This window comes from Ruditapes philippinarum, unplaced genomic scaffold, assembly GCF_026571515.1.
Source record: "Ruditapes philippinarum isolate M1 unplaced genomic scaffold, ASM2657151v2 ctg8948_1_1_1_1, whole genome shotgun sequence".
NCBI classification, from domain to species: Eukaryota; Metazoa; Mollusca; class Bivalvia; order Venerida; family Veneridae; genus Ruditapes; species Ruditapes philippinarum.
The window spans coordinates 1-16,553 of record NW_026862978.1 but is presented as its reverse complement, the minus strand read 5'-3'; the positions used below and the strand labels follow the sequence as shown (position 1 = coordinate 16,553).

The following is a 16,553-nucleotide window of genomic DNA, read 5'->3' as shown; positions in this document are numbered from 1 at the left end:
AATTAATGGATGGAATTCAAAGAATCAACATACAATGATCAATGGCAGTGAGATGAAGTGCAGTGCACAAGAACCATAACTCTATTTGGACTAATTACAGTTATTGCCCTTTGTTACTTTTTTGTCCAGTGCATAACTTGAAAACTAGTAGTTGGAATTCAATACAACTTCATACAATGGTCAAGCACAATGAGAGGAAGTGCAGTGTACAATAACCATAACTTTATCTTCAGTATTTGTAGAGTTATTGCCTTTATTTATTTTCCTTGTCAGATGCATAACTTAAAAACTAATGTTTAGAATTCAATGCAACTTTATACAATGGTCAAGGGCAACGAGATGAAGTGCATTGCTCAAGAAGCTTAACTCTTTCTGGACTTATTAAAGAGTAATTCAATAAAACTTCATCAATGGTCAACCACAGTGAAAGGAAATACAACATACAAAATCCACAACTATCTTTAATTGCCCACAACTATATCTCTATTTCAATTCTTTTACAAGGTATTCTGTTACTAGTAACTTCCTCATTTCCTATTAATCACATTTAGTGATAGTTCTAGTATTAAAATTGTCCTGGCCCCGGAGGTCATAGGTTTTCCTTATATGAAGAGGTAAGATATTTGACATATTTGAAACATTTTGAAGTGGACCAATACCAAGATTGTTCAAATTATAGCCCTGGGTTCAAAATTGGCCCACCCCCGTGGTCATTGATTTTTATTTTGTACTTATAGTAAAAACATTAAATATCTTTTTCTCTGAAGATACATCACTTAGAGCTTTGACATTTAGTATATGATATCATCTATAGGTCTTGTATCTTAGTTGTTGAAATGAAATTGGGCCCCCCCCCCCCCCGGGTACATAGGCTTTCCTTATATGAATATAGTAAAAACCTAAATTGACAATGGTTAGAGGTTAGATATTTGGCATGAAACATTGTGTACTTTACCTAAACCAAAATTGTTCAAATTATGGCCCAAGGGTTCAAAATACCCTGAGTAAATGGGTTAACCTTTGTGAAAACTGTAAATGACAAGAATCTGGGCCAGGGGCATTTGTATTTAACAAAGACATTTTTGTTTAGTGATCAATCTTAGTCAGTCATGTAGAGCCATAATTGCCCTCTTATTATTTTGTTATTGTTTTTGCCTTCGCCGTCTTTCTGTCCATCCCTATTAAGCTTGTTTGACTGTCACAGGTCGAACTGCTCATGGGATTTAAACCACACTTTACAGGAGTGTTCAGTACCATCCCTAGTTGTGCACATCACAGGCATCACAGTTCTGCTTTGCTGCACATAATGGTCGCCAGAGCTAAAAATAGAAAAACCTTGTCCCGCCTTCACAAGTCAAACTACTGGTGGGACTTTTAACCAAAAATTACAGGAGTGATCAGTACCATCCCTAGTTGTGCAGAATACAGGCACATTCCGCTTCACTGCACAAAATGGCCATCAGAGCTATAAATAGAAAAATCTTGTCCGGCTTTCACAGGTGAAGCTACTGGTGGGATTTCAATGAAACTTCACATGAATGACAATACATCGTTTTGGGAGACAATTATGTTTTTGTGACAAAAACCCTTCAAGTTTCAAAACCTTAGTTTTGTTTGCAACACCAGTGCTTGTTAAACTTTTTAATAATACTTAAAATGTATGCATTTTGTTTATTTTAGCATCCATTTCTACGTCTAGCTAAGCCTTTAGCCAGTCTAGTTCCTCTTATAATGGCTTCCAAGGAATCACAGAAAGGACACTAACTTTTCCAGGAACTATTAATTTTTAAGGTAAGATTAAGGCAGATGCTGAGGTGGCATATAACGATTCACCTGTGTGTGTGTGTGTGTGTGCTAGCGTGCGTGCGTGCCTGTCTGTCTGTCTGTTATATAGATTATATAATGAACTTAAAAAATCCTCTTGTTAAAAACTACTTTTCTAATTTCAACTTAACTTGGCAGCATTGTTCTTCGCGTGAAAGGCTTTGAAAGGTTGTTCAAAGAATTTGATTTTATGCAAATATCTGGTTGCCATGGCAACCAAAAGGAATTATAAGAAATTTTTTTTTAAAAAAACTTCTTGTAAAGACCCACAATGCCTAGAGCTTAGATATTTTGCATAAGGCCTTGTCTAGTAGACCTCTACAAAAATTGTTCAAATTATAGCCCTGGGTCAAAATTGGCCCTGCTCTGGGGATCATTGGTTTTCCTTATATGTTTTTAGTTAATACTTAAAAAACCTTCTCTGAATTAACTAAAGTTAGATGTGAGAATTTTAATATCAGCTGACCTTGATTTTGACAAATGACCTACTTTCTTGTCCTTTGATATACAGCTATGAAATTTTGACCATGAGCTGCTTTAAATTGAACTTTACTATCAGTTGACCTTGAATTTGACAAAGTGACCTAGTGTCTTGTCCTTTGATGTACAGCCATGAAATTAGGGTCATGTGCACAGTTTTAGATGTAAAAATGAGGTTGCTTTATACCTTATGTGGAAACCTTGGTTGGTATTGCATTTGGACCCCCTTGGATCAAGGTCAATGTTGACATTACGAAAAATAGAAAAATGGTTTCCAGACACTATTTAGAGTTAGGAATGAGATATTGTAATCAAACTTGGTATGGCCAAAAAGACAATCTGTGTTTTGGGGAACAGGCTGAAAATTTTTTACTCCGCTCTGTAATTTCTACACTAATTGAAGGATTTTCTTTAAACTTGGCTCAAATGTTCACCTCAACAAGTGGATGTGCAGAACCCATGTTGTCCATGTGTCAGCTCAAGGTCAAGGTCACAATTGAGGGTCAAATATCAAACAATCAAATATTACACAATATGTTGTGTCTGCTCTGTAAGTCCTACACTAATTTAAAGATTTTCTTCAATCTTGGCTCAAATGTTCACCTCAACAAGGTAATGTGCAGAACCCATGTCACCCTTTTGCCGACTTAAGGTCAAGGTCAAACTTGAAGGTCAAAAACTGACTTAGTAAATATTCTTCAATTTTAACATGTAATTTGAATATTTCTAAACTTAAAATATATATGAAGTGTCACAATTAAGATATGCTGGTCAAGTTTCTTAACTCTGTATTGCATTTTAACAAAGTTATGCCTCTTTTTAAGTCTTCAAATTTACATACAATCAAATATTAGACGATATGTTGTGATCACTCTATAAATCCTTTACTAATAGAAGAATTTTCTTCTAACTTGGCTCAAATGTTCACCTCAACAAAGTTATGTGCAGAATCAATGTCACCTTTGTGCCGGCTAAAGGTCAAGGTCACACTTGAAGGTAAAAAATTGACTTAGAAAATGTTCTTAAATTTTCACATGTACTTGAATATTTCTGAAACTAGAAAAGGTATTTGCTTGAAACTTAAAAGTTATATGAGGTGTCACAAATAAGATATGCAGGTCAAGTTTCATAACTCTGTATTGCATTTTGACACAGTTATGCCCCTTTTTAAGTCTTTAAATTTACATACAATCAATACTAGACAATATGTCGTGTCTGCTCTATAAATTCTATACTAATGGAAGGATTTTCTTCAAACTTTACTCAATTGTTCACCCCAACTGGGCAATGTGCAGAACCCATCTTACCTTTGTGCCAGCTTAAGGTCAAGGCCACACTTGAAGGTCAAAAATTGACTTATAAAATGTTTTGTACATTGGGAAAATGAAAGGTTATTTGTAACTGTTTCAAACATGATTTGATAATAAATATTTATACTATTACCTGTACAATTAGTCTTTTCTCCACCAGAGATCATTTCTTTTTATGTATTTGTGCCACTAAAGTTATTCCCTTAACCACCTTTCCAAGTTGTCTTCTGTCAAGGACATTGGTGGGGTTATGAATCGCATTCAGCGATAGTTCTAGTTTATTATCCCCTGCCGATGGAATCGGGAGGGGGATATAGTTTTGGCGTTGTCCTTCCGTCCGTCCGTCCGAATTTCGTTTCCAGAGTAGTTCTCTGCAACTAATGGCTGGAATTCAACGAAACTTTATGGGAATGTTGATCAGCATGTGAAGTTGTGCACCTGGGTATTTTCGTCTGGATATTTTTAGTATTTTTAGAGTTATTGCCCTTGACTCAGTAAAATTTTGTCCAAATTTTGTTTCCGGAGTAGTTCTCTGCAACTAATGGCTGGAATTCAACGAAACTTTATGGGAATGTTGATCAGCATGTGAAGTTGTGCACCTGGGTATTTTCGTCTGGATATTTTTAGTATTTTAAGAGTTATTGCCCTTGACTTAGTAAAATTTTGTAATTTTCAACTTGTGTCGCATGTAACTCAAAAAGTATTTGACCTAGAGTCATGAAACTTTACAGGAATGTTGATCAGTATGTGTAGTTGTGCACCTGGGTATTTTCGTCTGGATATTTTTAGTATTTTTAGAGTTATTGCCCTTGACTTAGTAAAATTTTGTAATTTTCAACTTGTGTCGCATGTAACTCAAAAAGTATTTGACCTAGAGTCATGATACTTTACAGGAATGTTGATCAGCATGTGTAGTTGTGCACCTGGGTATTTTCGTCTGGATATTTTTAGTATTTTTAGAGTTATTGCCCTTGACTTAGTAAAATTTTGTAATTTTCAACTTGTGTCGCATGTAACTCAAAAAGTATTTGACCTAGAGTCATGATACTTTACAGGAATGTTGATCAGCATGTGTAGTTGTGCACCTGGGTATTTTCGTCTGGATTTATTTAGTATTTTTAGAGTTATTGCCCTTGACTTAGAAAATGTTTGTAATTTTCAACATGTGTCGCATGTAACTCAAAAAGGATTTGACATAGGGTCATTTAACCTTATTGGAAAGTTGCTCAGCATATTTAGTTTGTTCCTGGGGTTTCGCTTGTGGATTTATCCAGTATTTGTAGAGTTATTTCCCTTGACTTAGTAAAAACTGTTTCATTATGTTGTTATTTGATCCTTGAGTGCTTTAGTTAGAATCGACCAACTTTACAGGAATAATGATCAACATCACTAAATTACAGGAATAATGATTCACCTCACTGTGATGCTCTGAACCTGGGACTTTGCATGTGGATTTTTTTCAGTTTTGTTAGAGTTATTGCCCTTGAATTACAGTAGTATAAATTTGCAATTTTCAACTTGGGGTTTGCTTGGGGATTTATTCAGTATTTGTAAAGTTCTTGCCCTTTACTTAGTAAAAAGATTTTTAGTTTTCAAAAAATATTTGACCTAGAGTCATAAGATTGACAGAACAGTGGCGCGGTGGGGGCACCCGTGTCCTATGGACATATTTCTAGTTTTTATTAAAGAAGAATTAAAATGATTTGTTACAATAACATTTAAAAATATTTGAAAATTGTGAGATCCCTTCTTGATGCCTTGAAAATGGCAATGAAGTCTGGAGATTAAGATGTTTTTACATCTATGTGAGCTATTGTGATCCCCCACCGTCCGTCGTCGTGCGTCGTCAGCAATTTCTTTAAACAACATCTCCTCAGAAACAAATGATTGCACAGCAACCAAACTTTACAGGAATGATCCTAGGGTGGTCCCCTGCCAAAGTTGATCAAATGGTTCCGGTCTGTTGCATAAGTAGGTCACAGGGCCAGAAAAGGAGTTTCAAAAATGCAAAATTAAAAAATCTTGTCTGAAAGTACAATGCCTAGAGCTTTGATATTTGGTATATGATATAACCTATAGGTCCTCTACCAAAATTGTTCAAATTTTAGCCCTGGGGTCAAAATTGGCCCCACTCCAGGGGGTCATAGATTTTCCTTATATGTATATAGTGAAAACTTAAAAATTCTTCTTGTTTGAAGGTACAAGGCTTCAAGTTCAAAGAATATTACAGTTTATGCCATGATTAATATATAAATAAAGCCTTATGTCTTCAGTTGTTGTGTTAATAATAACCAGTACTCAGCGGGGGATATAAATTCAACGAATTTGCTTGTTCTGTTAAAATTGGCCACCATGCCTGTGTTGTGCAGAGTGGGGCAATTATTACTGTCTTTGTTTTGTCCGCTTCGATTTTTTGTAATATGCGCGACATCAGGCTGAAAGGAGGAAACATGTAATATAAACAAACATTTATTCCAAGAAAATGTAAAAGCCTCAACAACAAATGCGTTTTGATCTGGATACCTAGTTACATATTTTGGCAATTTTGCATTAAGTCTTGAAGCAAATAAATCAATTTCTAATCGTGGAAATTTCATTCTTAGTTTTTGAAAAATTATTTCACTTAATGACCATTATAAGTCGTCGTTTCCATTTCTGCTTAATCCGTCTGCCTGTTTATTCGACACTCCAGGCATGTGACATGCGGATAAAAGTATTTTCTTTTCTATACACCAAAACCAAATTTGTCGCGCAATACAATCTAAATTTTTTATTTTACCACCCAAATGATTTATATATGTACAACTAGTTGTATTATCAGTGTGAAGACGGACAAGCGCATTTGTGATATCTTTAGCTCACCTGAGCAATGCTCAGGGTGAGCTATTGTGATGGCCCTGTGTCCGTCGTCGTGCGTCGTCAACTTTTGAACATTAACAACACCTCCTCTGAAACCAATTACTGCACATCAACCAAACTTTACAGAAATGATCCTTGGGTGGTCCCCTTTCAAAGTTGTTCAAATGGTTCCGGTCTGTTGCATATGTAGGTCATAGGGCCAGAAAAGGATTTCAAAAAACACAAAATTAAAAAATCTTCTTGTCTGAAAGTACATGGGCCAGAGCTTTGATTTTTGGTATATGGTATCATCTATGGGTCCTCTACCAAAGTTGTTCAAATTTTGTCCCTAGTGTCAAGATTGGCCCCGCCCCGGGGGGTCATAGGTTTTTCCTTATATGTATATAGTAAAATCTAAAAAAATCTTCTTCTCTGATTTGGCAAAGGCTACAAATTAGATATTTGGCATGAAACATTGTGTAGTAGTCCTCTATCAAGATTGTTCAAATAATGGCCCTAGGGTCAAAATTGGCCCCGCTCCGGGGGGTCATTGATTTTCATTACATACATATAGTGAAAACTTGAAAAATCTTCTGGTCTGAAAGTAAATGCCCTAGAGCTTTGATATTTTAATTCCAGGCAGAACTCTGGTTGACATGGCAACCGATAGGAAAAACTTAAAATATCTTCTTTTAAAAAACCCAAAAAGGTAAAGCTTAGATATTTGGCATGAAACATCTTCTAGTGAGTGTCTATCAAGTTTGTTCAAATAAAAGCCCTGGGGTCAAAATTGGCCCCGCCAAGGGGGTCATTGATTTTCCCTAAATGCATATAGTAAAAACTTAAAAAATCTTCTTTTAAAGAACCCAAAGAGCTAGAGCTAAGATATTTAGCATGAAACATGTTCTAATGGATGTCTACCAAATTTGTTCAAATAGAGCATGAAACATCTTCTAGTGAGTGTCTACAAAGTTTGTTCATATAAAAGCCCTTGGGTCAAAATTGACCTCACCCCGGGGGTCATTGAGTTTATTTATGTGTATAGCAAAAACTTAAAAAAACTTCTTTGAAAAAACCCAAATAGCTAGAGTTAAGATATTAAGCATGAAACATCTTCCAGTTAGTGTCTTCAAAGTTTGTTCAAATAACAGCTCTAGGGTCAAAATTGGCCCTGCCCCGGGGGACATTGATTTTCCTTATATGTGTATAGCAAAAAACTTAAAAATCTGATTTAAAAAAGACCAAATAGCTAGAGTTTAGATATTAAGCATGAAACATCTTCTAGTGAGTGTCAAATGGGGTCAAAACTGGCCCCGCCCTAGGGGTGTCATTGTTTTTAACTATATGTGTATAGTTAAATCTTAAAAAATCTTTTTTTAAAAAACTCAACAAGCCAAACCTTAGATGTTTAGCATGAAATATCTTCTAATGGGTGTCAACCAAGTTTGTTCAAACAAAAGCCCTGGGGTTTAAACTGGCCCCGCTCTGGGGGCCTATATACAGGTGAGCGACTTCAGGGCCATCATGGCCCTCTTGTTACAAAATGTCTTTACATACATGTGAACTTTTTCAATGATCAAGTGAAAATTTTTCTTCAAAAAGAGGGAGATTTTAGAATTTGCAATAACCAAAGAAGGAAGTTCTGAAATCAAAAATAGGTAGATTTCTTTAATTTGTTTTTGTTTTTAATTTTGTTTCTCTTTAACCTTTTCTAACGGTCTAATATACAAAATGGCGTACCGAACCCCCGGTGATGTGGCTGTCATTTTTCCTATTAGTTTTGCTTACTCGCGTATAGTTATCCTCTTTTTGCGTAAAAAATCAGAACAAATGTTAATGATGTCATCTTGCTTTGCTTTTTTTAATCGCACTGTCATAGTCTCAAAGCAGAGTATGAACCCTAAGAAAACCAACTTTTTGCATGGTATAAGTACCGACTTTGATTCATTTATCGTAAGTCCAAAACTGTCCATTAATTTTACTGTATCTAAAACATTTTTTGAACAAGTTTGAAAAGAGTCTCCCATTAAACATGAATCGTCTATAAAATATAGGCTATCGTGGCCAAGTGCTCGTAGGTGTGCGAACACTGGTTTTAATACTTTTGTCCAGATTTTTGGACCAAGGGAATAACCCGTAACCAGCCGTGGTAAATTGATACTTAATTCCGTCAAAGAAAAAACGGAAATATTTCCGATCGCTTTCCCTTATACTAATAGAATAATATGCATCCGACAAATCTACCGAAGCCAAGTAACCGTCCTTCCTCATTAAACACAATGCTGATTGTAAAGTTTCCATTTTAAAATGTGATTTATCTACATAGTTAGTATTAAATTGCTTAAAATTTAAAATAATTCTAATGCGTCCATCTTTTTTTGGTCTTATAAAAATGTTTGATATAAATTCATTTTCGATGTCATGCGTAGCTTATTCAATTATGCTGCAATTTAAGAATCGAGACAACTCCTGCCTAATTTTATCACATTCATTAACAGCAAAATTGATTGTTTAAACTTTAAAAGATTCACTTAATAAAATTACTTTTTAACCAGGTTTTCCGAAGGAAAAAACTGGTTATTAGATTGAGGTAGGTATGTCGGCGGGCGGGCGGGCGTAAACAATTTCTTCTGTGCGCAACTCCTCCTACATTTTTCAACGGATTTTGACCAAACTTTCACAGAAGCTTTGTCATCAAGTGACCTGGCGCATATTGTCGGGGTTTTGTGATTGGATAATATTTGACCTAATTATGGCCCTTTGTTTTTTTTCCCTTTTATAGAATATATAGTGAATAATTTCTTCTGTGCCCAACTGTTCCTACATTTCTCAATGGATTTTGACCAAAACTTCACAGAGGCTTTGTCATCAAGTGCCCTGGCGCATATTGTCGGGGTTTGTGATTGGATAATATTTGACCTAATTATGGCCCTTTGTTTTTTTCCCGATATAGGATACATATGAACAATTTTCTGTGCGCAACTCCTCCTACATTTTCAACGGAATTTGACCAAACTTTCACAGAGGCTTTGTCATCAAGTGCCTTAGGGTCATATAGTCAGGGTTTTGTGATTGTATAATATTTGACCTAATTATGGCCCTTTGTTTTTTTTTCCTTATACAGATTATATAGTGAACAATTTTTACCATGCGCAACTTCTCCTACATTTCTCAACAGATTTTGACCAAACTTTCACAGAAGCTTTGTTATCAAGTGCCCTGATGCACATTATCGGGGTTTTGTGATTGGATAATATTTGACCTAATTATGGCCCTTTGTTATTTTTCCTTATACAGAATTTATAGTGAAAAAATTCTTCTGTGCTGAACTCCTACATTTCTCAACGGATTTTGTTCAAACTTTCACAGTAGCTTTGTCATCCAGTGCCCTGGTGCATATTGTCGGGGTTTTGTGATTGAATAATTTTTCATTTAATTATGGCCCTTTGTTTTTTTTTCTTTATACAGAGTATAATTATAGTGAACACTTCCTCTGTGGCAATTCCTCCTACATTATTCATGTTTTACATTGCACATAGTTACATTGTTTGTTGCTTGTATTTGTATTTCAAATACAACATATTTATCTACAATGGTGATAATTGAAAACCTGGTTTCATGGCATTGCCATGTTTCTTGTTTATGTTTTTCTGCATCCCTTTCCCTCTTTGTCTTCCTGTGTAATTTTGATTTGTTCGCCCATCGTTGTTGAATGCTGATATGTTGAATGTTTGGTTCCAATTGTATGATACACCCCCCCTCCCCTTTTTCCTAAAAAAGGCTTCCGATTTGTTGATGTAAGACTTGTTCTGTTTTCTTTCAGTTGCTTGATATTCTCATTCAATTTATCTCCAAACATATTTGTGGCCGAAGGTGTATTCGCCGACCATATTGAAAAATTTACCATAACATATTTCTGTCGCTAACAAAACAAAATTTTTGGCAATTAATTGACTTTGAATCTAATAACATACTGATTCGTTATTGTAGCATATTTGACGTGGTATCCGTCATGCCACCGTCCATAATGAATGGTCAATAACAACGTGACGTATATCCATCGCTGTTATGTGTTTCAAACAGTTGAACATGGTATTCATTCAAAAACTGTTTTCACATTGCAGAATTTTAAAATTTGTGACGTATCCATCACTTATAATATTGTATCAATGATTCTTTAATAAAACTTGCCTCTGCAAAGTTTATATGCGATGCTTTTTATATTTATTATACTTTGTAGAAAATAATATTACAACAAATAAAAAGAAATCTAAATAATTATGTTTAAACATACTTCGTTGTCATTCTCATCCATTTTTATTTATGTCAAAATTTTCACTATCCTCAATGAGAAATTCTTTGATAGGTAACAGTGTAAATGTTTTGTTTTTAGAATATTGTAACGTGTTAACCTTAGCTGCTGAAGCCTCATAATGAATACCTTGGCTGCCGGTAGTTGCGTTCCTTATCTGTTGGGCCCTTAAGGCAGTTAATGTGTTGGATGAAATATCACACTGCTGTCCAGTTGAATGTCATTTACCCAACCACCTGCTTTTGACGATAAAGATCTCCATCATCCCTTCCTGATGACATCGCATTGTGGATACTAGTTTGTTAAAACTTTTGTCTCCATCTTAGTATCAGTCTATGCAAAATTATATATTTTACAGGCCACAAGGATCAGCACCCTTAAGGCTTAGATTTATTTTAGGCCTGGATGATTTTCATGCTCCCCGAAGAGTGAGCATATAGTCTCCACCTTGTCTGTCTGTCCATCTATCCGTCTGTCCATCCGTATGAACCCAGAGGTACTTGTGTGATTTGGAGAACAATGGGTAACAGTAAATTCTCTTAATCCATTATTACTTGTGTGTCTTTTTAAGCATTGTGTGACTAAAAATGGCCAAAAAGATCAAAGGAAAAGTCACATAAGTACCCTTTTGTGAGTACATCCGTTGTCTTGTCCGGAGCATAACTTGAAAACCCTTGAAGATAATTTGTTTAAACTTCACACAGTGGTATAGGGCATTAAGGCGGAGTGCAGTGTCAAAGAACCATAACTCTATTTTGCACCATTTTTGCATTATCTCCCCTTTTAGAAAAATCCTGTCCAGGGTATAACTCTAAAACTATAAAAGATATCAACATGAAACTTTGTAGGTAGATAGATCTCAATGAGTAGATGTGCAGTGCTCAAGAACCGTAACTCTGGCTTGCCTAATTTTGGAGCTATTGCCCTTTGCTCATTTTTAAAATTTGAACTTTGTCTGGAACATAACTCTAAAACTATAAGAGATATCAACATGAAACTTTGTAGGTAGATAGATGTCATTGGGTAGAAGTGCAATCAAAAGAACCATAACTCTGTTCCGCCCCATTTTTGAATTATCTCCCCTTTTAGAAAAATCTTGTCGGGGACATTACTCTAAAACTATTACAGATACAACATGAAACTTTGTAGGTAAATAGATCTCAATAAGTAGATGTGCAGTGCGTAAGACTCGTATCTCTGCTTTGCCTAATTTTGGAGTTATTGCCCTTTGTTTATTTTTAAACTTTGAACTTTGTCGGGGACATAACTCTAAAATTATAAGAGATATCAACATGAAACTATGTAGGAAGATAGATCTCAATGGGTAAATATGCCATGCACAAGAACCATAACTCCATTTTGCCTTATTTTGGAGTTCTTGCCCTTTGTTCATTTTAACACTGAACTTTGTCCAGAACATAGCTCTAAGATTATTACAGATATCAACATTAAACTTTGTATGTAGATAGATCTCATTGGGTAGAAGTTCAGTGCAAAAGAACCATAACTCTTTTAAGCCCCGTTTTTGAATTATTTAACCTTTTAGAAAATCTTGTCCAGGACATAACTCACAAACTAAAAGAGGTATCAACATGAATTTTTTTACGTAGATAGATCTTAATGGATAGATGTGCAGTCTACAAGAAAAGTAACTCTGCCTTGACTAATTTTGAAGTTTATTTGACTAGTCCAAAATTGGTCTTATGTGAGTCAATATCTTTAAAGTTCTTTTACAAATTTTGTTTTTACTATAAAACAGGTCATAGATATTTTTAGCTCTTTGAAATTTTATTCAGACAATTAGAAAAAAATCGATAAATATGAAGAAAAAAAAACACTCGGGCCAGGTTCCCCCAAACACAGATATTTTTTTAAGGCCTATATATAGCAAGCTTATTTGTAAGATATAACTTTTTAGTCCCCTACTGGTTAATCAGGTGTGGCGTCCGTAAACTTTTACTTTAAACAACATCTCCTCATAAACCGCTATACATCCAAACTTTACAGGAATGTTTCTTTGGTGGTCACCATTAAGAATTATTCAAAGAATTAATTTCATGCAGAACTCTGGTTGCCATGGCAACTAAAAGAAAAAACTTAAAATATTTTTTTTTTTTAAAGCTTAGAGTAATATTTGGCATGAAACATCTTCTAGTGAGTGTCTACCAATTTTGTTATCCCCGCCAATGGAATCAGGAGGAGGATATTGTTTTGGCCTTGACCGTCCGTCCGATTCCATCTGTACATCCGATATTTCGTTTCTGCACTAGTTCTCTGCAACTACTAGCTGGAATTCAAGGAAACTTTATAGGAACCATCAATACCAGGAGGAGATTTTATTTGTACACTATCCCCAACAGCACAAATAAATTGATACTATACGATGCTATTTCACCCTATATGAGGCTTATATTGAAAAACAAGCTCGCGATTGATCATATAGTGGCAACTGAGCAGTGCCTGTTCTGGTCCAACCCTTCAATACAGAGTTATGGCCCTTGATTAGTTATGTAGTATGCATATAGAGCAATAATTATTTCTGCGCTACTTCTCTGCATGAAAACTATCATTTCTAAGAGGAGATGCGCATATCCTTGCCTTGTTTTGGTCAGATCCTTCAACACATAGTTATGGCCCTTGATTAATTACATGTATGAAGTATGTATTATAGAGCAATAATGCTATTTCTTTGCAACTGCTGGATTGATTTGAACAAAACTTTATGGGAACCATCAATACAAAAAGGCAATTTGCCTCTCATTGGCATGTCCAGATAATAAATTTGTGATTTTAGACTATACTCTTTTTAGCTCACCTGATCCTAAACCACATGGCCAAATTTGTTGAAACTTTGCAGAGATGTTTCTTGCATGAAGCTTTACCAAAGTTGTTCAAATGCCATGGCAACCAAAAGATTTTTTTACAGAAATCTTAAAAAATTTTCTTGTAAAAAATCGAAAGAGCTAGAGCTTAGATATTTGGCAGTGGATGTCTACCAAGTCTGTTCAAATAAAAGCCCTAGGGTCAAAATTGGCCACACCCCAGGGGTCATTGATTTTCCTTATATGTATATAGTAAAAACTTTAAAAAAACTTCTCGTGAAAATCTTAAAGAGGTAGAGCTAAGATATTTGGCATGAAATATCTTATAATAGATGTCTACCAGGTTTGTTCAAATAAAATCCCAATGGTCAAAATTGATTTTCCTTATATGTATATAGTAAGAACCTAAAAAATCTTGTGACAACAACCAGGCGGTCATTGATTTTCCTCATATGTATATAGTAAGAACCTAAAAAATCTTCTTGTGACAACCAAAAGCACTATAGATAAGATATTTAGCATGAAACATCTTTTAGTGGATGTGTACCAAGTTTGTTCAAACTAGTGCCCAAGGGTCAAAATTGGCCGCATCCCAGGGGTCATTGATATTCCTTATATGTATATAGTAAAAACTTTAAAAAAAACTTCTCGTGAAAATCTTAAAGAGGTAGAGCTAAGATATTTGGCATGAAATATCTTATAATAGATGTCTACCAGGTTTGTTCAAATAAAATCCCAATGGTCAAAATTGATTTCCCTTATATGTATATAGTAAGAACCTAAAAAATCTTCTTGTGACAACAACCAGGCGGTCATTGATTTTCCTCATATGTATATAGTAAGAACCTAAAAAATCTTCTTGTGACAACCAAAAGCACTATAGATAAGATATTTAGCATGAAACATCTTTTAGTGGATGTGTACCAAGTTTGTTCAAACTAGTGCCCAAGGGTCAAAATTGGCCGCATCCCAGGGGTCATTGATATTCCTGATATGTATATAGTAAAAACTAAAAAAAATCATCTTTTGACAATCCAAAAGAGCTAGAGATTAGATATTTGGCATAATAAAATCTTCTAGTGGATGTCTACCAAGATTGTCCTAAAAAAAGCTTTAGGCTCAAAATTGGCCCCGCCCCAGGGGTCATTAATTTTCCTAATATGTATATAGTAAAAACTTAAAAAATCTTCTGGTGATAATCCAAAAAAAGGTAGAGCTTAGATATTTGGCATGAAACATCTTCTAGTGGATGTCCACCAAGTTTGTTCAAATGAAACTCCTAGGGTCAAAATTTGCCCAGCCCCAGGGCCATTGATTTTCTTATATGCATATAGTAAAAACTTTAAAAAATCTTACTGTGACAATCCAAAACCGCTATAGATTTGGCATGAAACATCTTCTTATGGATGTCTACTAAGTTTGTTCAAATAAATGCCCTAGGATCAAAATTGACCTGGCACCAGGGGTCATTGATTTTCTTTATATGATATATAGTTAAAAACTATAAAAAAAAAACTCTTTGTTCAAAAAAAGCCCCTAGGTCAAAATTTTGACCCCACTCCAGGGATCATTGATGATATTACATGTATTCTAAAGACCTAAATAAGCTTAGATATTTGGCACGAAATATGTTCTAGTGTATGTCTACCATGTTTGTTGAAATAAAACCCCTAGGGTCAAAATTGGCCCCTCCCCAGGGGGATTGAGCTTGACAGTTCAAACCCCAGCCAGGTCAAATGTTTTGTTTTTCCCTCTCTTTTTCTATCATCTTTTATTAGCTTACCTCTCACTTAGTGACAGGCTGAACTATTTAATAAAATGGCTGCCAGAGTTAAAATTAGAAACAAAAACATCCAAGACAATATCTTAACCACTGGTTCAGTTTTGAAATAATTTTACACAAAAATTTTCTTGGTGACAGTGTACAAATTTTTTTCAATTTAGCTGTCCCTTGTTTTCAATTGTGCTTCTGGGCGGTGAAAAGGGCTACACTTTGACTGTTCTCAGGTGAGCAATTAGGGCCCTCTGGGCCCTCTTGTTAATAAATTTTCTCCTTTCAGCAGGTATTTTGCAACCTCCCACTGCTTCCCTTGTTTGTTATTTTTTTAATATTTGTTATTTATTTATATATTTCAGGTAGCATGTGATAGGTGTATTCAAAACATGACTGCTGGTTCAGCATTGCTTCATCATTGGCTTCATAGACTACTTGTGCACACATTAACAGTTCATCACCTGTCAAGAAATTACAGAAAGTGTCCCATTTATGTTTAGTACAGGAATAATGTTCACATTGTTTGTTATTACACAGTATACTAATTATTGTTTTAATGTTAAAGTATAACATTTTTAAACATTGTAATACCCCATAAACTTAGTTTGAAGGGGGTGAAATGGAGTCAGTCTGTCCCTTGGCAAATCTGTCCCCACTTGTGAAATCTTGGCAAGACAACTCCTACATTATATGTGTCATGGAATGCAAAAATGGGGTTTCTTGACCAAATTTTTGATTTTCACTTTTTTTAATTTTCTGAATCTATGAAATATCAGAAGTAATTCCTGAAAATTTGAAGGTCGTGTCTTTCTTATTTACAAAGATATACATAATTTGTGAGTATGGTGTCCAGTAAGTAATTAAAAATACACATACAAATCTTTGATCTTTGTGATGTTTAAAGGTGCATGAGGAAACAACTTTTAAGCTAAAATGAATTTTGGTGAAAAAAAATTGTTTTATGTTATTAAAAGTTAATAAATGTTGTAGAATATTTTTGGAATACAGCCACCATAATTAAAAAGCATCATTTACATTATGTTGCCTAGCAACGGACCTATTCCTGGGTTCTTCCTGGCATTTTGCGTGTAAAAAGTTATGTGTAGGTTTATTTTTAACATTGCAAGTATCAATACGAAATATATTCTTCTTTCACAATTTTACAAAAAATGGTTCTATTGATTATCTTCCTT

General features: G+C 34.8%; 1 protein-coding gene across 1 annotated transcript in view; it reads left to right on the top strand.

Annotated features, from left to right (window-relative positions):
- LOC132720823 (serine/threonine-protein kinase PAK 2-like) overlaps positions 1-15,869 on the top strand; it is a 33,783-nt gene extending 17,914 nt beyond the window's left edge. The window contains exons 3-4 of the mRNA XM_060705048.1: positions 1,681-1,794; positions 15,724-15,869. Coding sequence (XP_060561031.1) covers positions 1,681-1,764 — 84 coding nt within the window. The 3' untranslated portion in view covers positions 1,765-1,794; positions 15,724-15,869. The remainder of the gene's footprint in view (positions 1-1,680; positions 1,795-15,723) is intronic.
- The last annotated feature ends 684 nt before the right edge of the window (positions 15,870-16,553 follow it).